The sequence below is a fragment of the Podarcis filfolensis genome, assembly GCF_964270895.1.
Source record: "Podarcis filfolensis genome assembly, chromosome: 3".
Classification (NCBI taxonomy): Eukaryota; Metazoa; Chordata; class Lepidosauria; order Squamata; family Lacertidae; genus Podarcis; species Podarcis filfolensis.
In genome coordinates, this window is record NC_139606.1 from 35485085 (window position 1) to 35503882 (window position 18798).

The window sequence follows — 18798 nt, forward strand, 5'->3', positions numbered from 1 at the left end:
TTGGTGGTCTTGCCGTTACATTTGTAACAAAGATGGAAGAAAACAGATTGAGATTATTACTAGTCTTGCACATATTTCTCTCTGTTAATGTTGCTGCCCCAGCCAGTGTCCCCACTGCCATCCTCCCCCCACCGCCCTTGCAGTAGACTAGACTGTTTTGCATTTATTATTTTTTCCACACTTTTGTCCTACAGATCAGAAATGCCTGGCATGGTTGAAAGTGAAGCACTATTTCTGGCTCGCCTGAACTTCATTTGGAAAGGCTTTATCAACATGCCATCTGTTGCAAAGTTTGTTATCAAGGCTTACCCCATCTCTGGCTCTTTTGAAAGTTTAACGGAGGTAGTATGTATACACTCAATGTTGTGTTGTCACTTTCCTTGGAAACTTTTCCAAATTTTCTTTTCATTGTGAACAACTAAAATTTGAATATGGCATTGTGAATGCATAGTATTTAAAAACACCAAGAGATGTTGTTCATTCTCTCTTATTTTAGGAAGGGTTTTGGTCATAGCACTTTGTTTAACAGATACTTCCATCCCTCATGCCCACTCTTCTTGTGGTCAACAGGTGTATCAGCGACTTAAATGAAGATCTCCAGCATGTACACTTTTTAGCTAGCTTTTTTACTATACTGGCTTTCTATAAATTCCCATGCACTCAAAAGGCAGTAGAATTTTTACTTCCTCCCTTCACTCATCATTTGAAATAATGTGCCTTCTTTTATGAATCATGAGTGATACTGATTTTTCTCATTTAGCTGTACTTTCATAGCAGTACTTTTCTATGGTAACTTCTTTAAGATGTTTTAAAAGTATAGTAAGTATTTGAAGAGTAGCTATTTATTTTACAATGTTATAAATACTGCATAATTATTTCCCCCTCCCATAGGATTTGCCAGATAGCATCCAAATTGGTGGCAGGATATCACCCCAGACTGTTTGGGAATATGTTGAAAAAATAAAAGCCATGGGGACAAAGGTAAAATCAAATTTGTTCTGGTCCTGGAAATGTATGGTGTTAATAGTCCCCCGTCCCCACTCAGTTTAAATATTTTTTAAATGAGCAGTTTCCTGATGCTGCTGCTGCTGCTGCTACTACTATTTGGCATAAATTCACTACTGCCATTTGTGCAGGATGCAGCACAGAACATTGGCTAGATCAGGGATTCTCAAACATGGATCGCCTGCTGCTTTTGAACTACAATTCCCATCATCCCTTACCACTGGTCCTGTTAGCTAGGGGATGATGGAAGTTGTAGTTCAAAAACAGCTGGAAACCCAAGGTTGGGAAACCTTGGTCTAGATGGACTGACCATTGGTCTGATCCAACAGGCTCTTCTTATGGAAACACTTAGTCCTTCCGAATGATAAAGCCTAACAAAACTACTCTCTGTTCGGTGATAAATGAGTAGATGTGGATGTTTAGCACATTTTCAGCATATTTTCCTATGATATGAAGACCACATGACTGGAGTGAAGTGGTAGTAGAAGGCATGCTGGCTACGAAGCATGGACAGTCATGCAGAAATATTCATAGTCCTAAAAATATTTTGCAGATCCAATTGCGTCTCTGCAAGTAATGTTTTCATAGTGCTGGAGTGGGGCGTTGATTTATTATTATTATTATTTTACTAAAGATATTTTAAGATTCTGCATGAGCAATTTCTGAAAGTTTTCTGCACAGAGAACTTCAGCTTAGTGTACTGATCAGACCGAATCTGATTTAATTCATCTATAAGAAGCACAGACTTCATACAGTGTATACATTTAAGGGCTGCTTTATTCAAAAGGCAGGCTGCACACCTCCAAAAATGAACCCCCTGTATAAGTTGGTTCAAATGGCTGAAGTTCCCTCCTTCATAAGTACTGTTGTTTTAAGATTGCTTCACACCCACAAGTGGCTTGCTGGGCTGACCACTTGCTGAGAAATCCTTCAAAAGCTTTGCCAAAAGCTGTGGAGAGGCCTCCTCTTCTTGGCTGCAGCTTGTAATAACCAAGACTGCCCTTCTTTACCTGGAACTGAAGTCTCTGCAGTGTCAAATTCTCCTTGCATGAAAAACCAACTCTTTCAGGTGCAGTAAGTACCTGAAAGTAAGATGATGATTGCTGACTTTCCTCTCTCCTCTCCTGCCCTGCCACCAAGTGCTGAATTCTGCTTTAGAGAACTAGTTGACAAATTGTAATTTAATTTGTGCCCCCCCCTTCTCCATAGGAAATCTGTGTGGTTCGTTTTACCCCTGTGACAGAAGAGGATCAGATTTCATACACTTTGCTGTTTGCGTACTTCAGCAGCAGAAAGCGTTACGGTGTAGCTGCAAATAACATGAAGCAAATCAAGGATTTATATATCATCCCTTTGGGTGCCTCTGATAAAATTCCACATCAGCTGGTGCCTTTTGATGGTCCTGGTAAGTAACAAAAGTTGGCCGTTTCACCTGTTAGTGATGGAGATCTTGTTTTTGACATTTATACTGTTGAGGTGCATTTTGATTATCCCCCAAACTGGATAGCTTGAAGATTTTACAGTGGTACCTCTGGATGCGAACAGGATCCGTTCCGGAGCCCCGTTTGCATCCTGAAGCAAACGTAAGACGCGTCTGCGCGTGTCGCGTTTCGCAGCTTCCGCGCATGCACATGACGTCATTTTGAGTGTCTGCGCGAGCGGCAAAACCCGGAAGTAACACGCTTTGTTACTTCCAGGTCGCCACAGAGCGCAACCCGAAAATATTTAAGCTGATGCGTATTCATCCCGAGGTATGACTATTTTGAGAGCGTGCATGAAGCTTGCAAATGTGGGAAGTCACCATTATTGAGAAACCTCGCCTTTCAGTTTTTCCCCTCAACAAGCATGCATAAGTGCTCGTGAATAAAGCAAACTTATCTTTATTTAACAGGAACTAATTATTTTAGAGTGTATAGGAATTCTACTTACAGGGAGCAGCTCTTGAGAGAGACATGGGGAAATCTGACTACTCGGACCAGCTGAGTTTTCTGAGATTGCAGAGGCATAGATAAGCTTTTTGGTAGAAATAGGTTTTTTCTTTCCTGAAGTGTATGTGTATCTTATTAATTATACCACTGTGGTTCCTTGCCTTCCAAATGCAGGTATTGAAGTGCACCGACCCAATTTGTTGCTGGGGTTGATAATTCGTCAGAAGCTGAAAAGGCAGGCCAGTTCTGCCACCAGTACGAACCCTAGTCCTGCCGAAGAGAGTCCTGAGAATTTGCCCCCAGAAAAGAAGAGTAAACTGAGCAAACCTGAAGTCCTTCATTCTGAGTCGGTGGAAAAAGAAGACGAGAACGACTTCTTCAACTCCTTCACAGCTGTATTGCACAAACAAAGGATCAAGTCGCAGCTATCGAATACCGAAGAAACAACTGTGAGTGAGCCTGCTGTGGAAAGCATCAAACTTGAACCACCAAAGCCTCTGCGGTTCCTTCCCGGAGTTTTGGTTGGATGGGAAAATCAGCAATCTGCTCTTGAGCTAGCAAGTAAGCCACTGCCAGTTGATGATATTCTTCAAAGTCTTTTGGGCACTACGGGGCAGATGTCTGAACATATCCAGCCAGCAGTCAGCCAGCTTGCTAGTGAAGATCTGCCTTTATTAGATAAAAAGGCTAGCATAAAAGAAGAACTAAGGAACATTCCTTTAGTAACTGCTGCAACTGAAGAAACGAAGGGGGGAAAGGACAGTTCAAAAGAACCAGTTGATAATTTCTCTGCAGCTGATACACCAGTAGCCGATGTCTCATGCTCGTCAGAAAATCTGACAAGCATAAGTCTTAAGGGCAAACCACCAGATGTTTCTACAGAAGCATTTTTAGCAAACCTAACTATTCTGTCACAGAACAAGGAAACCAAAGAGACTCCTGAAAGCAATCTAAGGTTGGGTGACGGTGCTAATGTTTCTCAGGAAAGGACCACAGATTTTCCCGTCTCAGCGAGCACGGGGAAAGGAATTGGGAGCAATAATGCTGGCGTAGCATCTGTTGATAGTATGACTGTGAATAGTTCACAGTTCATTAATCTTAAAAGGGATCCAAGGCAAGCAGCAGGACGAGGCCTACAGAACAATGCTTCAGAAAATGATGGGGACAGTATTAAGTATGAAGAAATGCAGAATAGTCAACAACCGGACACTTTAGAAACCGAACAGGCTAAAGTAGATAATAAGCAACTGTCAGGAAATGACCCAGCCTCAGATCGGAGCAATAGTCAAGAGTGCAAGAAGTTGTTGGTTTCAGCTGCATCTACAGCAGACAGTGTGTGCTCCTCACAGCCGGAAAATACAAATCCGTTGTGTGAAGAAGCACTGATGCAAAGCAATGAGGCAGTACATCCCATTAGAAGAGGATTATTGACACCGCCGTCATCATCTCAGTTTGAAGCAGATAATGCCAGCGGTTCTGAATTCAGTACCAAAATGCCCAGCCCTGTTGCAAGTGGAAGCTTTTCACCAATCAGGACTCCACAGCCAAATTTTCAGCACACCAAAACTTCACCGCCTGGCTTTCAGTTTCAAGGGGCTGTTGCCCCTAATTTTCCTCCCCAAAACAATCCCGTGTTTGGCTTTCCTCCTCATCTGCCCCCTCCACTCCTCCCTCCTCCAGGCTTTGGCTTTGCTCAGAACCCTCTGATGCCTTGGCCCCCTGTTTTGCACCTGTCAGGTCAGCCCCCACATTTTGTTGGACCAGTTACACCAGTGCCACCCCTGGCTCAGAAACAGCCGAGATTCTCGGGGCCAGAACACTTTTATCAGAGTAGAGACACCCGGAGGCCAGAGAGGCGTCACAGCGATCCTTGGGGTCGGCAGGGTCCCCGTGTGGAGAGGGCGTTTGGTAGGAGGAAAAGCGACCAGCACAGGCAGAGGTTTTACAGCGAGACCCACCACCAGAAAAAGGGCAGGCATGAATGGGAGCCAGATTCCGAAAGAAATAGGCATAGAGATAGAAACCAGGAGAAAGAGAGAGAGAGGAAAAGCAGGGAGGAAGGGCATCGGGACAAAGAGAGGTCGCGGCTTTCACATAGCGACATAGACTCTGAAGGCAAATCCAGAGACAGTAGGAATCTTGACAAGAAGGAAGCTCCTAAAAGTGACGAGCGTGCTCAGGAGAAGGAGAAAGAGAGAGAGAAAAGTAGGGAGAGGCACAGAGAGCGAGAGAGCGACAAGCCCCGAGATAGACATCAAAAAGACAGGGACCACAGTGACCGGGGGAAAAACAAAAGGTAAAAGTAGCGGGGAAAGGGGTCCACAGCCTATCTTCTAAAGTTTATAATAAACAGGAAATAATCTGTTTTAAATATGTCCTAAAACTCTGTAAAAATATATGCTTGGGTATCAGTTGTGCCATCAGTTCTTTCTTTTTTAAAAAATATCCAGTGTTTAATGTTTTGTAGAGACAAGTCTTGTTGGGTACCCACCAGTGTACCGCTTGCTCATTTACTTTTACATTCAGCCACCCTAGGGGCAGAGGTTGAATTGTTCAAAATTTTACGTTGCTTGTATAGACAGTAATTTAAGGGTTTTCCTTTGATATGCAATAAAAGGTGCATAAAGGTTCTTTGTTCGATTTGGCTTCAGTTGACATATTTGCAGCCTTTGGTGATTTGTGCTCGCTGTTTGAAGATGCTCCAGTAAATATAAAGGAGAATTTTGTATCATTCACTCTTCTTAGATTACACTGACTTAAAAAGAAAAGAATGTGACACACTCTCAGAAGCAGTATACAGCATACTTAAATGGTGTTGAAGACTTTCAAAAGACAAGCAAAATAAAAAAGAGCAGTATTTATCATCATATTCCAACCCCTATGCATCTGAAACAGTTTTTGAGCAGAAATTAGAAGGCTGCATGGTCCAAATTTTATTGCTTTTAGGGTACACATTTTAACAAGGTCCCCCCCACCTTTTAGCCTTTATGCTATAATTTGTATTAATTTCCCAAGCATTTCTCTTGCTTCAAAAACTTGAATACCTAAGCTTGTACATGACATTGTGTTTTACTATCCTTTATATTGTAAAATGTAAATATTTTAAGGGATATTTTGATTCTACAAATGATAAAGCCTTCTCACAGCTGTTGTTTGATTGGTTTTAATAGATGTGAAGCAATAGGCTAAACTGATATAACAGAAAGATGTATAAATGTGGCTTGACTGGTAATTTTTAACAACCCTAGGGCTTTTAATAAATAGATCAGTAAAATTTTGTGATTTTCTGTGGAAAATTATAGTATATTGCTGTTTCTGTTGGATACCATTGCACTATTCTGTTCAACATCCTGTTTTGAAGTATTTAGTAAAATTAAGAGCATTGTGGATAAAGAACCTTCTTGAGTAAGATCGCCTTACCTATGAACATAATTTTTTTGCACTTTGGTATCAAAATAAACTTCCTTCCAATAATATGTGATTAAAGCAAATCGTTAGGCTATTTTAAAATCCTATTTAAATATAACAGCCGGTTTTCAAACCTTGCACATGGCTTTATATAGTCAAATTAAAAATGCTATACAGTACAATGCTTGATGGTAGCTTTTATTTAAAGATGTGACTATCCAGATTGTTGGCTTTTAAGAAACTTTTTTTTTTAGCACAATGTATATGTTAAATAGAAATTCAAGATCATGGTAATTCTGATGTAAATTATTGCTGAGGAAGGAGGGAACATTTGCAACTGTGTCCAGCACAGTTGTCTAAGCGAATGTAGAATGTCACCTTCTGGGACCAAGGTATCACCCTCAATCCCACAACTGAGCTTTGTTTGTTTCCCCAGCACTTGTGAACACACTCTGGTCAGCAGGACTTCTCAGCTAGTTTGTCTTCCAAGACCAGCTGGGAATCCTGCTGTCTTTCTACCCCCCCACCCAACAGAAAGTAGAAAAGAAGCTTATTCAACATAGGAGCAGATCATCTTAGACTTAACATAACCATTAATGAAGGCTGTGAGTGGAAGAAGCACAGATAGGTTTATTAATGAATATTCCAAGCGTCCTGATTTTGAATAGTTGTCAGGGTGGGGATTGTTCAGAATTTGTATGGTGAGAATTGGACTTCCTTGAGCAATCTGCAAAGGGGAACCAGTCATGTTTATTGTGTAGCCCTGCATTCATGCTCTCGTGTCTCAAGTAGAGTTTGTGTTTGTACAAATGGAGCAGATTTCTCTTTTTTGTTTCCTCTTATGCCTGTGCTTCACAGCAGTGACCTGACCTGTTCATGCCTTTTATTCTCTGTGTTTTCTTATGGGCTTAGAATAAAGTCTGGTAGGTTAACTGGTGGGTGGTATTGGAGTACTGAGGGCTATGTGAAGAATTTTCCTTTGAAATTCTGGGCAAGCAGTTATCAGAGTTGCATGAGTACAGCTACTAATATTTAATGTAGTAGTAGTAACTGTGTCTGAATACCTACCAACCTGTGCTCTGAAATCAGCAAGGGAGGTCCTGCTTTTGATCCTGCCAATGTGAGAATATGGTGGCCCATGATTATGGCGACCTAAGACAGGGAATTCCTTCCCTAAGGAAATGTGGTTGGCTCCCACCCTACTGCCTTTTATGCATCAGCTAGAGGCATATTGGTTGCTTTGCTTTTGGGACATGAATTTGCCTTGGTATCTGTCAAATGAAGACATTGTGCTTGTTGTATTTCGCTTCTGATTTTCTTTTCTAGTTGTATTTGGTAGCACTTTGGAAGCTTTGGGAAGGAAGGGCAGTACATAAACACAGAATCTTAATCATAGTATTGTAATAATGTTTTGGTTTCCTGGGGAGGCAAAGAGAATGCAGTCAAGACCTTGCATAGATAGCAAAGGTCTTGCACTGTTTTAAGGCCCTTGACATGGCAATGCTACTTCTGGGTTAAATCACCATTTTGCAAGTTGAGAGCAAGCAAGGATTGGAAAGTTGTTTCACAGTGAGATGTTCACTAGTGTGTAAATAGATGAAATCTTGCAGAAACTGAAAAACAGTAGGTTCATAGGAAATTCTAAGTTGATTCTCCATATGGAAGACAGTCATTTTTCACAGTTTTAGAACTAGAAGATGTACCCTTCTAGTGAGTTTCAAATTGTGTGATCCCCCCCCCCCCCCAGTCCCCAGTCTTCTTGTGGATTCAAACACTGGCATGCCAATTCCACATCTGACTTGTGAGAGAAAATTGTATGGGAAAGTACTTGCAAGTTGCTGGTGTTTGTGTTTAGGTATGTTTCCCTTACAGAAGTACATATATTGTCTCTATTTTCAGGTAAGTCCTTTTTACAGATTAGTTATATTCAATGTGAGACTTTAACGTTGTGTACAGTATAAGGTTGGGGGAGGAGAAGGATGGGGTGAGAGAGCGGAGGGAGAGAAGGGGAAAGTAAACTTTAATTCTTTTACATAGTGTATGTGTGAGATTTTTGTGTTAGCATCATGTGGGTAGGTTCTCTTTCTATTCATTTATTACCATATTTATGTGAATCTAGTACACCATCAAATCTAATGTGCACCTCTATTTTCAAAACTTTGAAACCAAAAAAGTATTTGCTGGCGCCATCAAATCTAATACACACCCTAATTGTCACAACATAATTTGGCCAAAAAAGGTGTGCATTACATTTCAGTAAATAACAGTAGTTTTCGTTGACAGTGAGAGAGGTTGGGGGCCCAGGGCATGGTTGGGTTCCTTTAGTTGGCTGCAGTGGGTTTTGTTTGTGTGTGTGAAAGAGAGGGGTTGTTGGGTCAAGTTAACCATATGCTGTCGGTGGGTGGTTCTTGTTGTCTTGTTGGGCTGTGTGTGTAATAAAGGGGAGCCACACCGGGGAGAAAGCATCCTCTTTTATTTGTCCCCATGTCAGTTTTGGTCTGTTGGTTAGCTTAGCTTTTCTAGTAGGGCTGTTTCCCATACAGTTGGGTACCAGTGGTCCATGTTCACTCCTGACAGGTCCTCCAGTGTTTAGCTCTGACGCTCCTGGCTGCTGAGAGTAGGTATCAGCTCTTTGGGGTGTGAGTGTGCGTTTGATGTAAACATTTTATTAGTAAGAACAAGAAGCAAAAGGAGACACTGATGGTTTTAGTGAGAATTTTATTTGAACTCTATGGAACAAATATAGTTTTTATATATCGTTATATGGGTACACGTTTTGAAGTGTTGCAATTTTCATTTATTACAAAGCAGTGTCTCAACAGAATCAATAGGGCAAGTCCACATTTATTCCAGAGGATTGACTGCTGCTTAAAACACCAGCTCCTCAGAGGCTGCAATCCTGAGTGCTTTTCAAAGGTAAATGATGACATTTTAGGTAACATGTTTGCTACATGTCGCTAACTTTGTCAGCATGACAAAGCTGCTATTAGCATAAAATGTTCCTTACCATTTTCCTTTGAAACTTTTATGTTTCACTTGAGGACAACGAGGCAGACCAGTTCCCCCTGCACTTGACACTGGGCTGGGGTTGGGCAATTGGATTAGGTGGTGTGTCCTTCCCCTTGGCTCAGCCAAGCTCCCCCTTCCACCCCAGTATATGGCTGGTTGGTAGGCCTGCTGGCTGGAGCCAGAGGAAAGCCACCAAACAGTGCATTCCCAGGGAGAGTGGGGGACTTGTGCTGACCTGGGATCTGCTTGCGCCTGAACTCATTGCCATTGTGTGACTGCAATAGTCCCAGCAGCTGCCACAATCAGGAAAGCTGTGATTGCGGAGGCTCTGCCTCTTTGCAAAGCTCCATGGCAGGAGGTGGCAGTTTGGATTGTGTTTTCCATTTTTAACATCAGGAAATATGGAGGTTAATGACAAAAGAAATTACGGTTGAGCACTTTTCCAAACAGCCTAGCAGCCTGATGCTACATGGGTATGAATTGTGAATGGTATTTTCTAGCAATCATAATGCAAGTACTTTTGATATCATTTGCTCCTTCCCCTCCCCCCTTTCCTAAACATCACTTCAGTGTCATTGTTATAGTATACAGTGCTTTTTTTTTCTGAACCACTAGGTGCCGGAACACACCTCCCTCAGGAGACTCACCCCAGGGTGTGTGTTCTCCTCGCAAGCCAGAGGCAACCTCTGACAGGCTCTTGATTGTGGGGCTGCCTCAGCTGCCACCACACAGGCAGGGGAGTGGGCAGGCCACCCCTTTTTCCCTGGAGGAAGAGGCAGCCCACCCATGTGAAGGTTGGGGCTGAGGTAGCTCCGTGAACAGAGCCTGACAAGCTCTGTTCGCGAGGCTACCTTTGCATGGGTGGGTGGGCAGGCCGCCTCTTCCTACTGGCAGAGAGGCAACCCACCTGCCCCCCCATCTCATGTGAAGGCTGCTGAGGCACAGCTGGGCAGCTTCACCCAGTGGTATATTGCAAGTGAAACCCCCATGGCTCCACTGCGCATTGGGACTGAGGTGTGGCAGCAGTTTCACATGCAATATACCGCTGGGTGATGGCACCATCGTGCTCTGTCCTTCATACCATTCCTGGGCGATGTATTGATATGGCAACCAGACCGATTGTTGAGGCTGCTCAGCTGAAGCTTCTGTGCCTCAGCTGAGCAGCTTAACAAGCTCCCCCCTCCCTCTCTGGCTTAGGTGAGCTGGAGCAGTGTTGGGGGGCTTGCTCAGCTGAGGTGCGGCTTTCCTGTGTGTCAGCTGTTAGCTAGGAGGTTGAAGAGCCCCAGCAAAGCGCAGGTTCACCTGTGCCTCTGTAGATGATGTCTGGGATCCACTGAGGGTCTCCTCATGAGTCGGAGGCACAGTGGGGCTTTGCGGAGGCTGGTCAGGTCTCTCCCCACACTTCTGTGGAGTTCTGGCTGGGGGAAAAAAGCTGTGTGTTTTATACACAGACATTCAGTCAAGAAAATGTTGCTTGTGGAAATACCCAGTTGGCTTTTGTAGGGGAACTGTAAACACGTTTGGTATTTAAAAAAATACTTTTACCACTGTGTTTCTATCTCATTTGGCATTTATTTTCTGAATACTGTATGCTCTAAAACTTGGAGGCAAAGTTCTATGAGAATAAGCTAACAGAAAATTAAAATAATTCTATTTTGAATATACATTATTCTCATTTCATATACAAAAGCTACCTATGATATAGAAAATAAAATGATTGTCTGTTTTGAAACACCTAAATTAACACAAAAGAATTGCCTTTTTTCAACTATCAGTTGCTTTGGGAATTTAAACATTTCTGAAGTCCAGCTTCTCAGAGAGAAGGAAAAATAGTTTGGCTAGGATTAAAACCTCACTCAGAGACAACCAAGGGAGCTGGGGACTGTGAAGGGAGTCCAAGAGCCAAGGAGCCTGAAGGAAAGGTTTCCTATAATGCATCATGCGCTGTAAGTAAAAATTCAAATTTTGTACTTACATAAAAAGGTTCTTATTCAGCAGTTAATCCTTATCTCCACTATAAACATTATAGCCTTCTGCGTTAATCAGCAGGATCTTTTTAGAATCTTGAAACAGGACAACGTCTTTAATTTTGCCAACAAACTCCTGATTGAACAGCCCTGAGGTGACAGTGTTCACTCTCCTATTGAGCCCAAATCCTCCAAAATAGCAAGTCCCTCCATAATTGAGAGCAGTATATTTTCTTTGTGGATCTAGATCTTCAAAGAGAACTAATTCTTCATCGAGGTACACTTTGATGAGAGTCTTGTTCTGTGCGATGGTGACAAAATACCATTTTTTGCAACATAGAGACTTGCTTTGCGGAACAAGAGGGACAGCAATGCTTTCTCCGAGGTTTACCATGACTTTCAGCATTCCACTAGCAAGTCCAGCTGCAAGGAAATCATTGTCTTCATTTTCAGCCTTCCCTAACCATACAAGTAAACCATCCTCTTGCTCAGTGGTGAAATTGAAAGATATCCTAGTGAATCTGAGGTCCCTTCTTTTATAGTTGGAATCTATGTATTTGAGGTATGAATTGCCTGTAAATTTTGCAGTAAAAAATGAGATCTTTTTTTCACAACGGAAGCCTGACCAGCCAAGTCTACATGCACATGTATATGAAAGTAAAGCTGGGGTAGGTATACAAATGCCTCCATGCAGACATTTACTATGTGAACAATAAGCAGACTGCTCACATGTCTTCCCCATCCAATGCTTGGGGCACATGCAATAGAAACCCGATGGTTCAATTTTGCATTCTCCATTATTTTTGCACACTGTATACCCACAAGGAGTTCCATCGCAGTCGCCTACGTTGGCACCACCTTTAGCTCCTTTCTCAGTCAGTTTTAGCTCTCTGCCGTTGACAAGAACCTCTCGAATGCAGCCTGTAAAGCCAATGGGTTCATTCTTGATTGCCATGGGATTAACCAGATTTAAAGAAGAGACTCCACCTACGTAGAAGTCTGTGCGTGTATCTAAGGCAGTCATGCCACTACTAGCTTCCCGGGTTATATTGATGCCATTGAGGTCGAGGTAGCCTTCATTGCCAACTCTCCCTGCTTTAATTAAATACCACGTACCGCTTGTGCTGTGTACATTTTGGAAAGTCTGCAGAATTACCGTTCTGTCACCAAGGTTGTAGCGCAGCTGTACATACCAGTTTACTAAGGAGATGCTTAGGAAATCGCCTATGGAGAAAGAAAAGGAAAGATGCTTCAATATTCCATGAGCTGATAGCACATATTTTTGGCTAAGCATTACTAGGCAGCAGCCTTGACACTCTGCAGAACAGGCCTTCATTGCACAACTTGTGACTCACCAAGCCAAATGCAGCCCGCCAGCCATGCACACCATTTTGGCAGGTGCTCAACAACCACCTTGTTTTGCAGTTCAAGGGAAAGGAGCAAGAACAGATTTAGCAAAACCCTGTTGTTGCACCATGCCTGGCTAAGAGGCTGCATTCGGCTTGGTGTGTGAAAGGTGGAGAAGGTGTAGTAGAAAATATGAAGATGAGCTACAAGCATTCAATGTGAGTTTGTGAAGGTGGCTACAGGGGTTGCACAGGGGAATGCGATTGGAAGTCTCCATCTGATCAAGGCTTATCTGCCTTATCAGGATTTCTGATTGCATGGAGGCAAGAAAATGGGTTCATCCAAACAGGCTTGGAAGCTCCCTTTGGACCTCAAAAGTGGGAAGGTTGGGATGGCACACACAGCATGAACACATTCTGTACCCCTACTTCCTTGACCACCTTGCCCAACAGGGCACCAGTTCTTTTAAAATCCAGTAGGGTGTTTTTTTTTGGAGGCAGATAGTTTTTGTAAAATGGCAAGGGAGGCTATGGTATCTCTCTTTTGGTCAATGAAATACATAAATTTAAACAGAATGCATTACTTCAGTTCAAAATTGGTGTGGTTTTTTAATCTTTGTAGCGAATTGACTATTAGGTAAAGGTAAAGGTATTACTATGACCTAGCAATGTGAAAATCCAGTGCCAATTGGCTGTTAGGCGTGAGCAATGTTTGTTAAGGTTTTCATAACTGGCAATAGGGATTGTTAAGGCTTATGTAACACTGGCTAAAGGAAAAGCTTTACATAAGGTGCTTTGCAAACTTAAGCAACAGAAACCCCTTTCATTTCTTTTGGCGGCTGCTAGGAGAATACTCCAGGACCTCCCTGCACTCTGAGTCTGCTTTGACAGGCTCATTGCAAGGCTAACAAGCAGATGGAAGACTCAGTCCTCAGTGACGCCCCCCTTCCATGACAGTGTGGTTCAAATAGGTAATATGAATGCTGTAAGTTAAGCAGAGTACTCCACTGACAGAGAGTCGTTACTTAGAGGTGTGACTGAAAGGTGTGATTGAATTGAATGCTTGTGGCAGTAGGTAAATGGTTCTAAGAAACTGCTCTTTTGCATCCTTTTATCAACATAGTAAAGGTAAAGCGACCCCTGACCATTAGGTCCAGTCGTGACTGACGGGTTGCGGCGCTCATCTCGCTCTAAGGGCCGAGGGAGCCGGTGTACAGCTTCCGGGTCATGTGGCCAGCATGACTAAGCCGCTTCTGGCGACCCAGAGCAGCACACGGAAATGCCGTTTACCTTCCCGCCGGAGCGGTTCCTATTTATCTACTTGCACTTTGGTGTGCTTTCAAACTGCTAGGTTGGTAGGAGCTGGGACCGAGCAACGGGAGCTCAGCCCCTTACAGGGATTCGAACCGCTGACCTTCTGATCGGCAAGTCCTAGGCTCTGTGGTTTAACCCACAGCGCCACCCGCGTCCCTTTATCAACATACCCTTGTTTTAATACAATTGGAGGTAAGCTCCAATGTGTTAAGTAGCACTTTGTTACAAGTAACTACACCTAAGATCACAATCTTGGGCATAATCTCTGCTAGTATCCTTTCTCATTTTTCAAAGAGTGTGCATGCAAGACAGAAAGATGTGCAGGCCTTTGTATGGAGCTGATTGACAGGGTTTGCAAACAGGGCTATCCACTGGGACCCGGGCCATGTCTTTACCTGCCGCACACGAGATGTCATATATGATGCCAGGTATAGGGCAGGTGGGTTGGGGGAAGGGCTCATGATTAAGCAAATATTCTGTTTCCCACCCTCTACACAATAAGATAACCAAAGCACAAGTGTCATTTGAAATTTGCACTTCTTTGAGTTTTGCAAGGCAGTTCCCTCAACCAGGTAATTTGTCCAAACATGCACATACTGAGTGCCTGCTGCAGGCACTCCCAATGTTATTGTTTAAATTGCTGGATTTCAGTGCAAGTATATATTTCTTTTTAAGAGATGTGTAAGGCTATTTGTGCTACTTCAAAACAAAACACAGCTCCAAAAGCCTCGCATCCCAGCATTAAAATGGCTGTGAGCTTAGAGGAGGAGGAAACAGTAATTGAAGCAGCAGTTTCAAAATCTGGGGAGAGGGTGTGAGTGAGAGGAGAGTGAATTAACAAAAGTTGTGGTTGCTACAGGAGGGAGCGAGGCAAAACTGACACACAGCTTGCCAGTTTCGACTGCTGCCTTCCCTTATGGCTTTGAAGAAACAACTTCAGAAAACAAAGCAGTGGCTTCAGAGTTAAAGCTACCAGGGGTGTGAAAGGAGAAGGGACAAATGCTTTCTGCATAGCTGTATCATGCCAACTGAGTGATTGCAACATAGATGCACCTCACAAAAATGGGGGGAGGACTGTTATACCTACAAAGTGTGGGAGGTCAACCAAAATTCCACTTAAAACTTACAGTGGAAGAGCAATGGGTTTTCCTAAACCTCAGTGCTGCACTGCCTGTGACAAACACAATCCAGCTGATCTAAGTGCATTTTTTGTCAAGAGCGCAATGCAGCCATTTTAGTCAGTCCAAGTCACTACATAACTTTTTTTTTTTAAAGGATTAGCTTGATCTGATCAACTGATGCTGAAACACAAGACACTCTAACGAACCTACGTATGCCTGCATTGGTTATTTTCCTTTGTCCATATAATAAAACAGTGTAATGCAGACATTCTCCTTACCTGATCGTGGGCTCAGGTGTTGAGCAGTGTAGAAGAGGATGCCGTTTGCTGAAAGGGCTTGGAATTGCAACTGGATATGAACCTTGCGTCGGATGCTGAAGGAGTCAAATGACATCCAAGAAGATTTGTTGCTACTGAAAGATGCATCGCTTATGGTTAGGGCTACAAAACAAAACAAACAAGGAAGTAATCTCATCTTTCTAGTAGATGGTGACAGATCATTACTTTAGCACTAGTGATATGTAGGGCAATACTTCATCATAAATCTAAAACTTCATGTTGAATACAAATCTGAAGTGAGGGTTTGTTTGTTTGTTTGCAATCAACACATTTGCTTGCTCTCTGTCTCTTACAAGCCCATGCTAAGCTAGTTTTGTGTACCTGTCACCACCACTGACAGGATCTGGCTTTTGGTATGCAAGTGGAAATGCTTGAAAGCTGCTGTATGTGGTGCTGGTTCTATGCATGCAGCTGCTTTGCCCTAAGACAACTGCTGGCGCACAAAGACTTCTGTGCAGCCACCATGTACCCAGGTGGTTGGGTGAAAAAGCCATAAAATAAATATCATCGTTAAAAAGGCAGTTTTTAAAGTGCAATGCATTCACATGCCCCTTCTGCAAACTAGTCAAGATCCCTCTATCCACTCACCCCTAAATAATTACAGCGCAGGGTTCCTAAATGGTGAACTTTAATTTTAGTTTAAGAGAAGGGAATACCATGTTCCAAATAGGCTACTGGGTAAATTACATTGAATAGAGCAGCCTAAGGGCAGCTAGTTCCATGCAGCATCTGGTGCCCCAGATGTGATTACATCTAGCCTGTTAAATGAAGGGCAGATGAGCATTACAAGACAGATGGACACTTGCTGGGTGCAGAAAGCAGCTTCCATGCAGGAAAGTCCCTTACTGGATCAGGGTGAAGTTAGAAAAGGGAAGAATGAATAAAAATTAAAGATGGTTCTGCTATCTTTTGGTCGATTTGGAGGGTACACAAGCTGGAACCATACACAAAACCATTCACTTTTCTAAATCCATGCTGATAATGCCCAGAATAGGAACAATTCAAAAGATGTGTTCCCACACTATGTTACTTAATTCGTTGGATTCAGGAGAATGAATCATCTCCCTGTGAGCAATCCCTGCCTGAAAGCAATATCCAGATCAGCGGTTAGTGAACACACTGGGTTGGATCCAGATTGAGTCATGTTTAAATTGACTGAAATCGGTGGGAGAGTGAAATCAATGGGCTTTAAGTTTGTCATGACTAGTGATCTCATGGGCTTCTTCAAAGCATGACTCAATCTGGATCCAGCCCACTGTGTGTTTTTTTAAAAAACACAAAAATATTTTTATTTTATTTTTTATTTTCAAGAAACAGGATATAAGCATAACTTTATCAAAACAATTTGATTGTTCCACTCCCCCAGAAGATTACTAATACAGTCAGTTTTGCCATAAATCTGTATGTGTTGTTGGTGGGTACCAGTCATCAGGGTGTTCATCTGAACACTTTATAAAGGGATGCCAGCCCTCTCTTGAAAACAACTTTTGCATTTATGAACTTCATTTTTCTCTACCCTTTTTAACAAATCGGAAGGAGCGTTAGCTGGCAGAATGCTCTGAGGGCAGGCACAGGAAACACTGATAACGGCAGTCTAATAATAAAAAAATGCCATTGACTGTAAACATTAGTCATAGCAATGCTTTTCTTTTTGTTGTACCACAAAGTGTGTATCTTGCGAACGTTGCAAGAGATTTGATGCACCGCGGTAGATTTTTAAGGAACACCCTCCTTTTGCCCCCTTTTCAAAATAATGGAGCGTGTGCTAAAAACAACAACCAAATACAAAGACCCCACCATCTTGCTAAACCTAAGAAGACTTTAAAAGTGTAAATCCCCCTGGACCAATTAAAGTCATGGGACCATGTTGTCTTTGCAAGTTCTGTTGCTGAAATACATTCCTCTTTCCCTCTTGCACTCATTATGTTTTCTGCTAGGTGCCATAGAACACAGCCCAGTTCACTAGCCTTAACATTGCCTCCCTATCCTATCTGCCACTGTTGTCATGGATGCCCCACCACCACCTCTCTAGGCACTTCTTTTCATGCTCTCCACAAGTCCCACATGGCTTCTTTGTGTCCCCAGTGTTCTTTGTGTTCAGCTTCATTACTAGAGATGCTCTTGACAACTTGTGACCACCAGGGTCCCCCCCCCCCCCGCCCAAGATTACTGAAGTTATACAGCAGGGATAAAACTACACAACGTACAAGATAGCCATATTAGCAGTCTCCAGGCAATGGTTTTAAGATTGAGGAAATATATGGGGTTAAACATCCCTCCCATTTCAAATTAGAAGCCCCACAGCTTTCAATTCCAGCTTTTAATAACACTGGCTTTCCAGCTCTGTCATTTGTCTAATGGGAAAGAGCATGCAACTTTGTTCAAGTTACTAAGAATGGTGAGCAGCATCTATATAACTGCCAGGAAGCATTAGCAGCAGATCTGGATGAGAACGAGTCACCTCTCCCCCTGCAGCCTGATGACAAAATTGTGTTAGAAGTCAAAAGATTCTTTTCTATCAACAAATAACTATGCAGTTGAAAGCATCGGCTGACTCTGGGATCTGCATACCTGTACTTGATTCTATATTCAAAACAAAAAAAATTTTTTTTCCTTCCAGTAGCACCTTAAAGACCAACTAAGTTAGTTCTTGGTATGAGCTTTCATGTGCATGCACACTTCTTCAGATACACTGAAACAGAAGTTGCCAGATCCTTCTATATAGTGAGAAGGTGGGGAGGGGTATTACTCAGAAGGGTGGTGGGAATGGGTGATTGGCAGATAGCTGTGATGAGCCTGTTGACGACTCTTAACGACTGCAATAGGTCTTACAGGAAAAAGCAAGGGGTGAGAAGGTGAAAAATGGGTTTGTCATGTATAATGAGATAAGAATCCAATGTCTTTGTTCAGACATGGCCAAACCTTACGCCAAAGAATAAACGGACATAAATCGGACATCAAGAATCACAAGACAGAGAAACCAGTAGGAGAACACTTCAATCTCCCAGGACATTCTATACAAGATCTCAAAGTAGCTGTATTACTTCAAAGGAATTTCAGAAATAGACTGGAAAGAGAAGCTGCTGAATTGCAACTCATTACCAAACTTAAAACCATGGAGAGACCTGGTCTGAACAAAGACAATTTTTTTTTTGTTTTGACTATGGCAGACCAACACGGCTACCTATCTGTAATTGATTCTATAAGTTTTCATCACTATACTGTAGACAGTATGATTGGCAGCCTGATCCCAGGATCAGCAGAGTCTGAAAAGTTGTGCTCATTAACACTTCAAAAAGCTCAACACAAAACCCAAACAACACATTTCTAGCAGGCTGCTGAGTCTGGCACTGCTGCTGACT

General features: G+C 42.6%; 2 protein-coding genes across 47 annotated transcripts in view; one reads left to right on the top strand and one right to left on the bottom strand.

Moving 5' to 3' along the window:
* PHF3 (PHD finger protein 3) overlaps nt 1-6523 on the top strand; it is a 46322-nt gene extending 39799 nt beyond the window's left edge. For 24 of the 40 annotated variants that reach the window (XM_083606899.1, XM_083606918.1, XM_083606907.1 and 21 more), the window contains 4 exons: nt 195-345; nt 892-981; nt 2215-2410; nt 3108-6523. In XM_083606899.1, the coding sequence (XP_083463025.1) occupies nt 195-345; nt 892-981; nt 2215-2410; nt 3108-5233 (2563 nt within the window). In that variant the 3' untranslated portion in view covers nt 5234-6523. The remainder of the gene's footprint in view (nt 1-194; nt 346-891; nt 982-2214; nt 2411-3107) is intronic. The other 16 variants (XM_083606909.1, XM_083606913.1, XM_083606933.1 and 13 more) reach the window with 1 other exon arrangement.
* A 2519-nt stretch (nt 6524-9042) lies between these two features.
* The window catches only part of EYS (eyes shut homolog), a 476514-nt gene continuing 466758 nt past the window's right edge, over nt 9043-18798 (bottom strand). For all 7 annotated transcript variants that reach the window (XM_083606894.1, XM_083606889.1, XM_083606892.1 and 4 more), the window contains 2 exons: nt 15377-15538; nt 9043-12541 (listed from right to left, as the gene is read on the bottom strand). In XM_083606894.1, coding sequence (XP_083463020.1) covers nt 11349-12541; nt 15377-15538 — 1355 coding nt within the window. In that variant the 3' untranslated portion in view covers nt 9043-11348. The remainder of the gene's footprint in view (nt 12542-15376; nt 15539-18798) is intronic.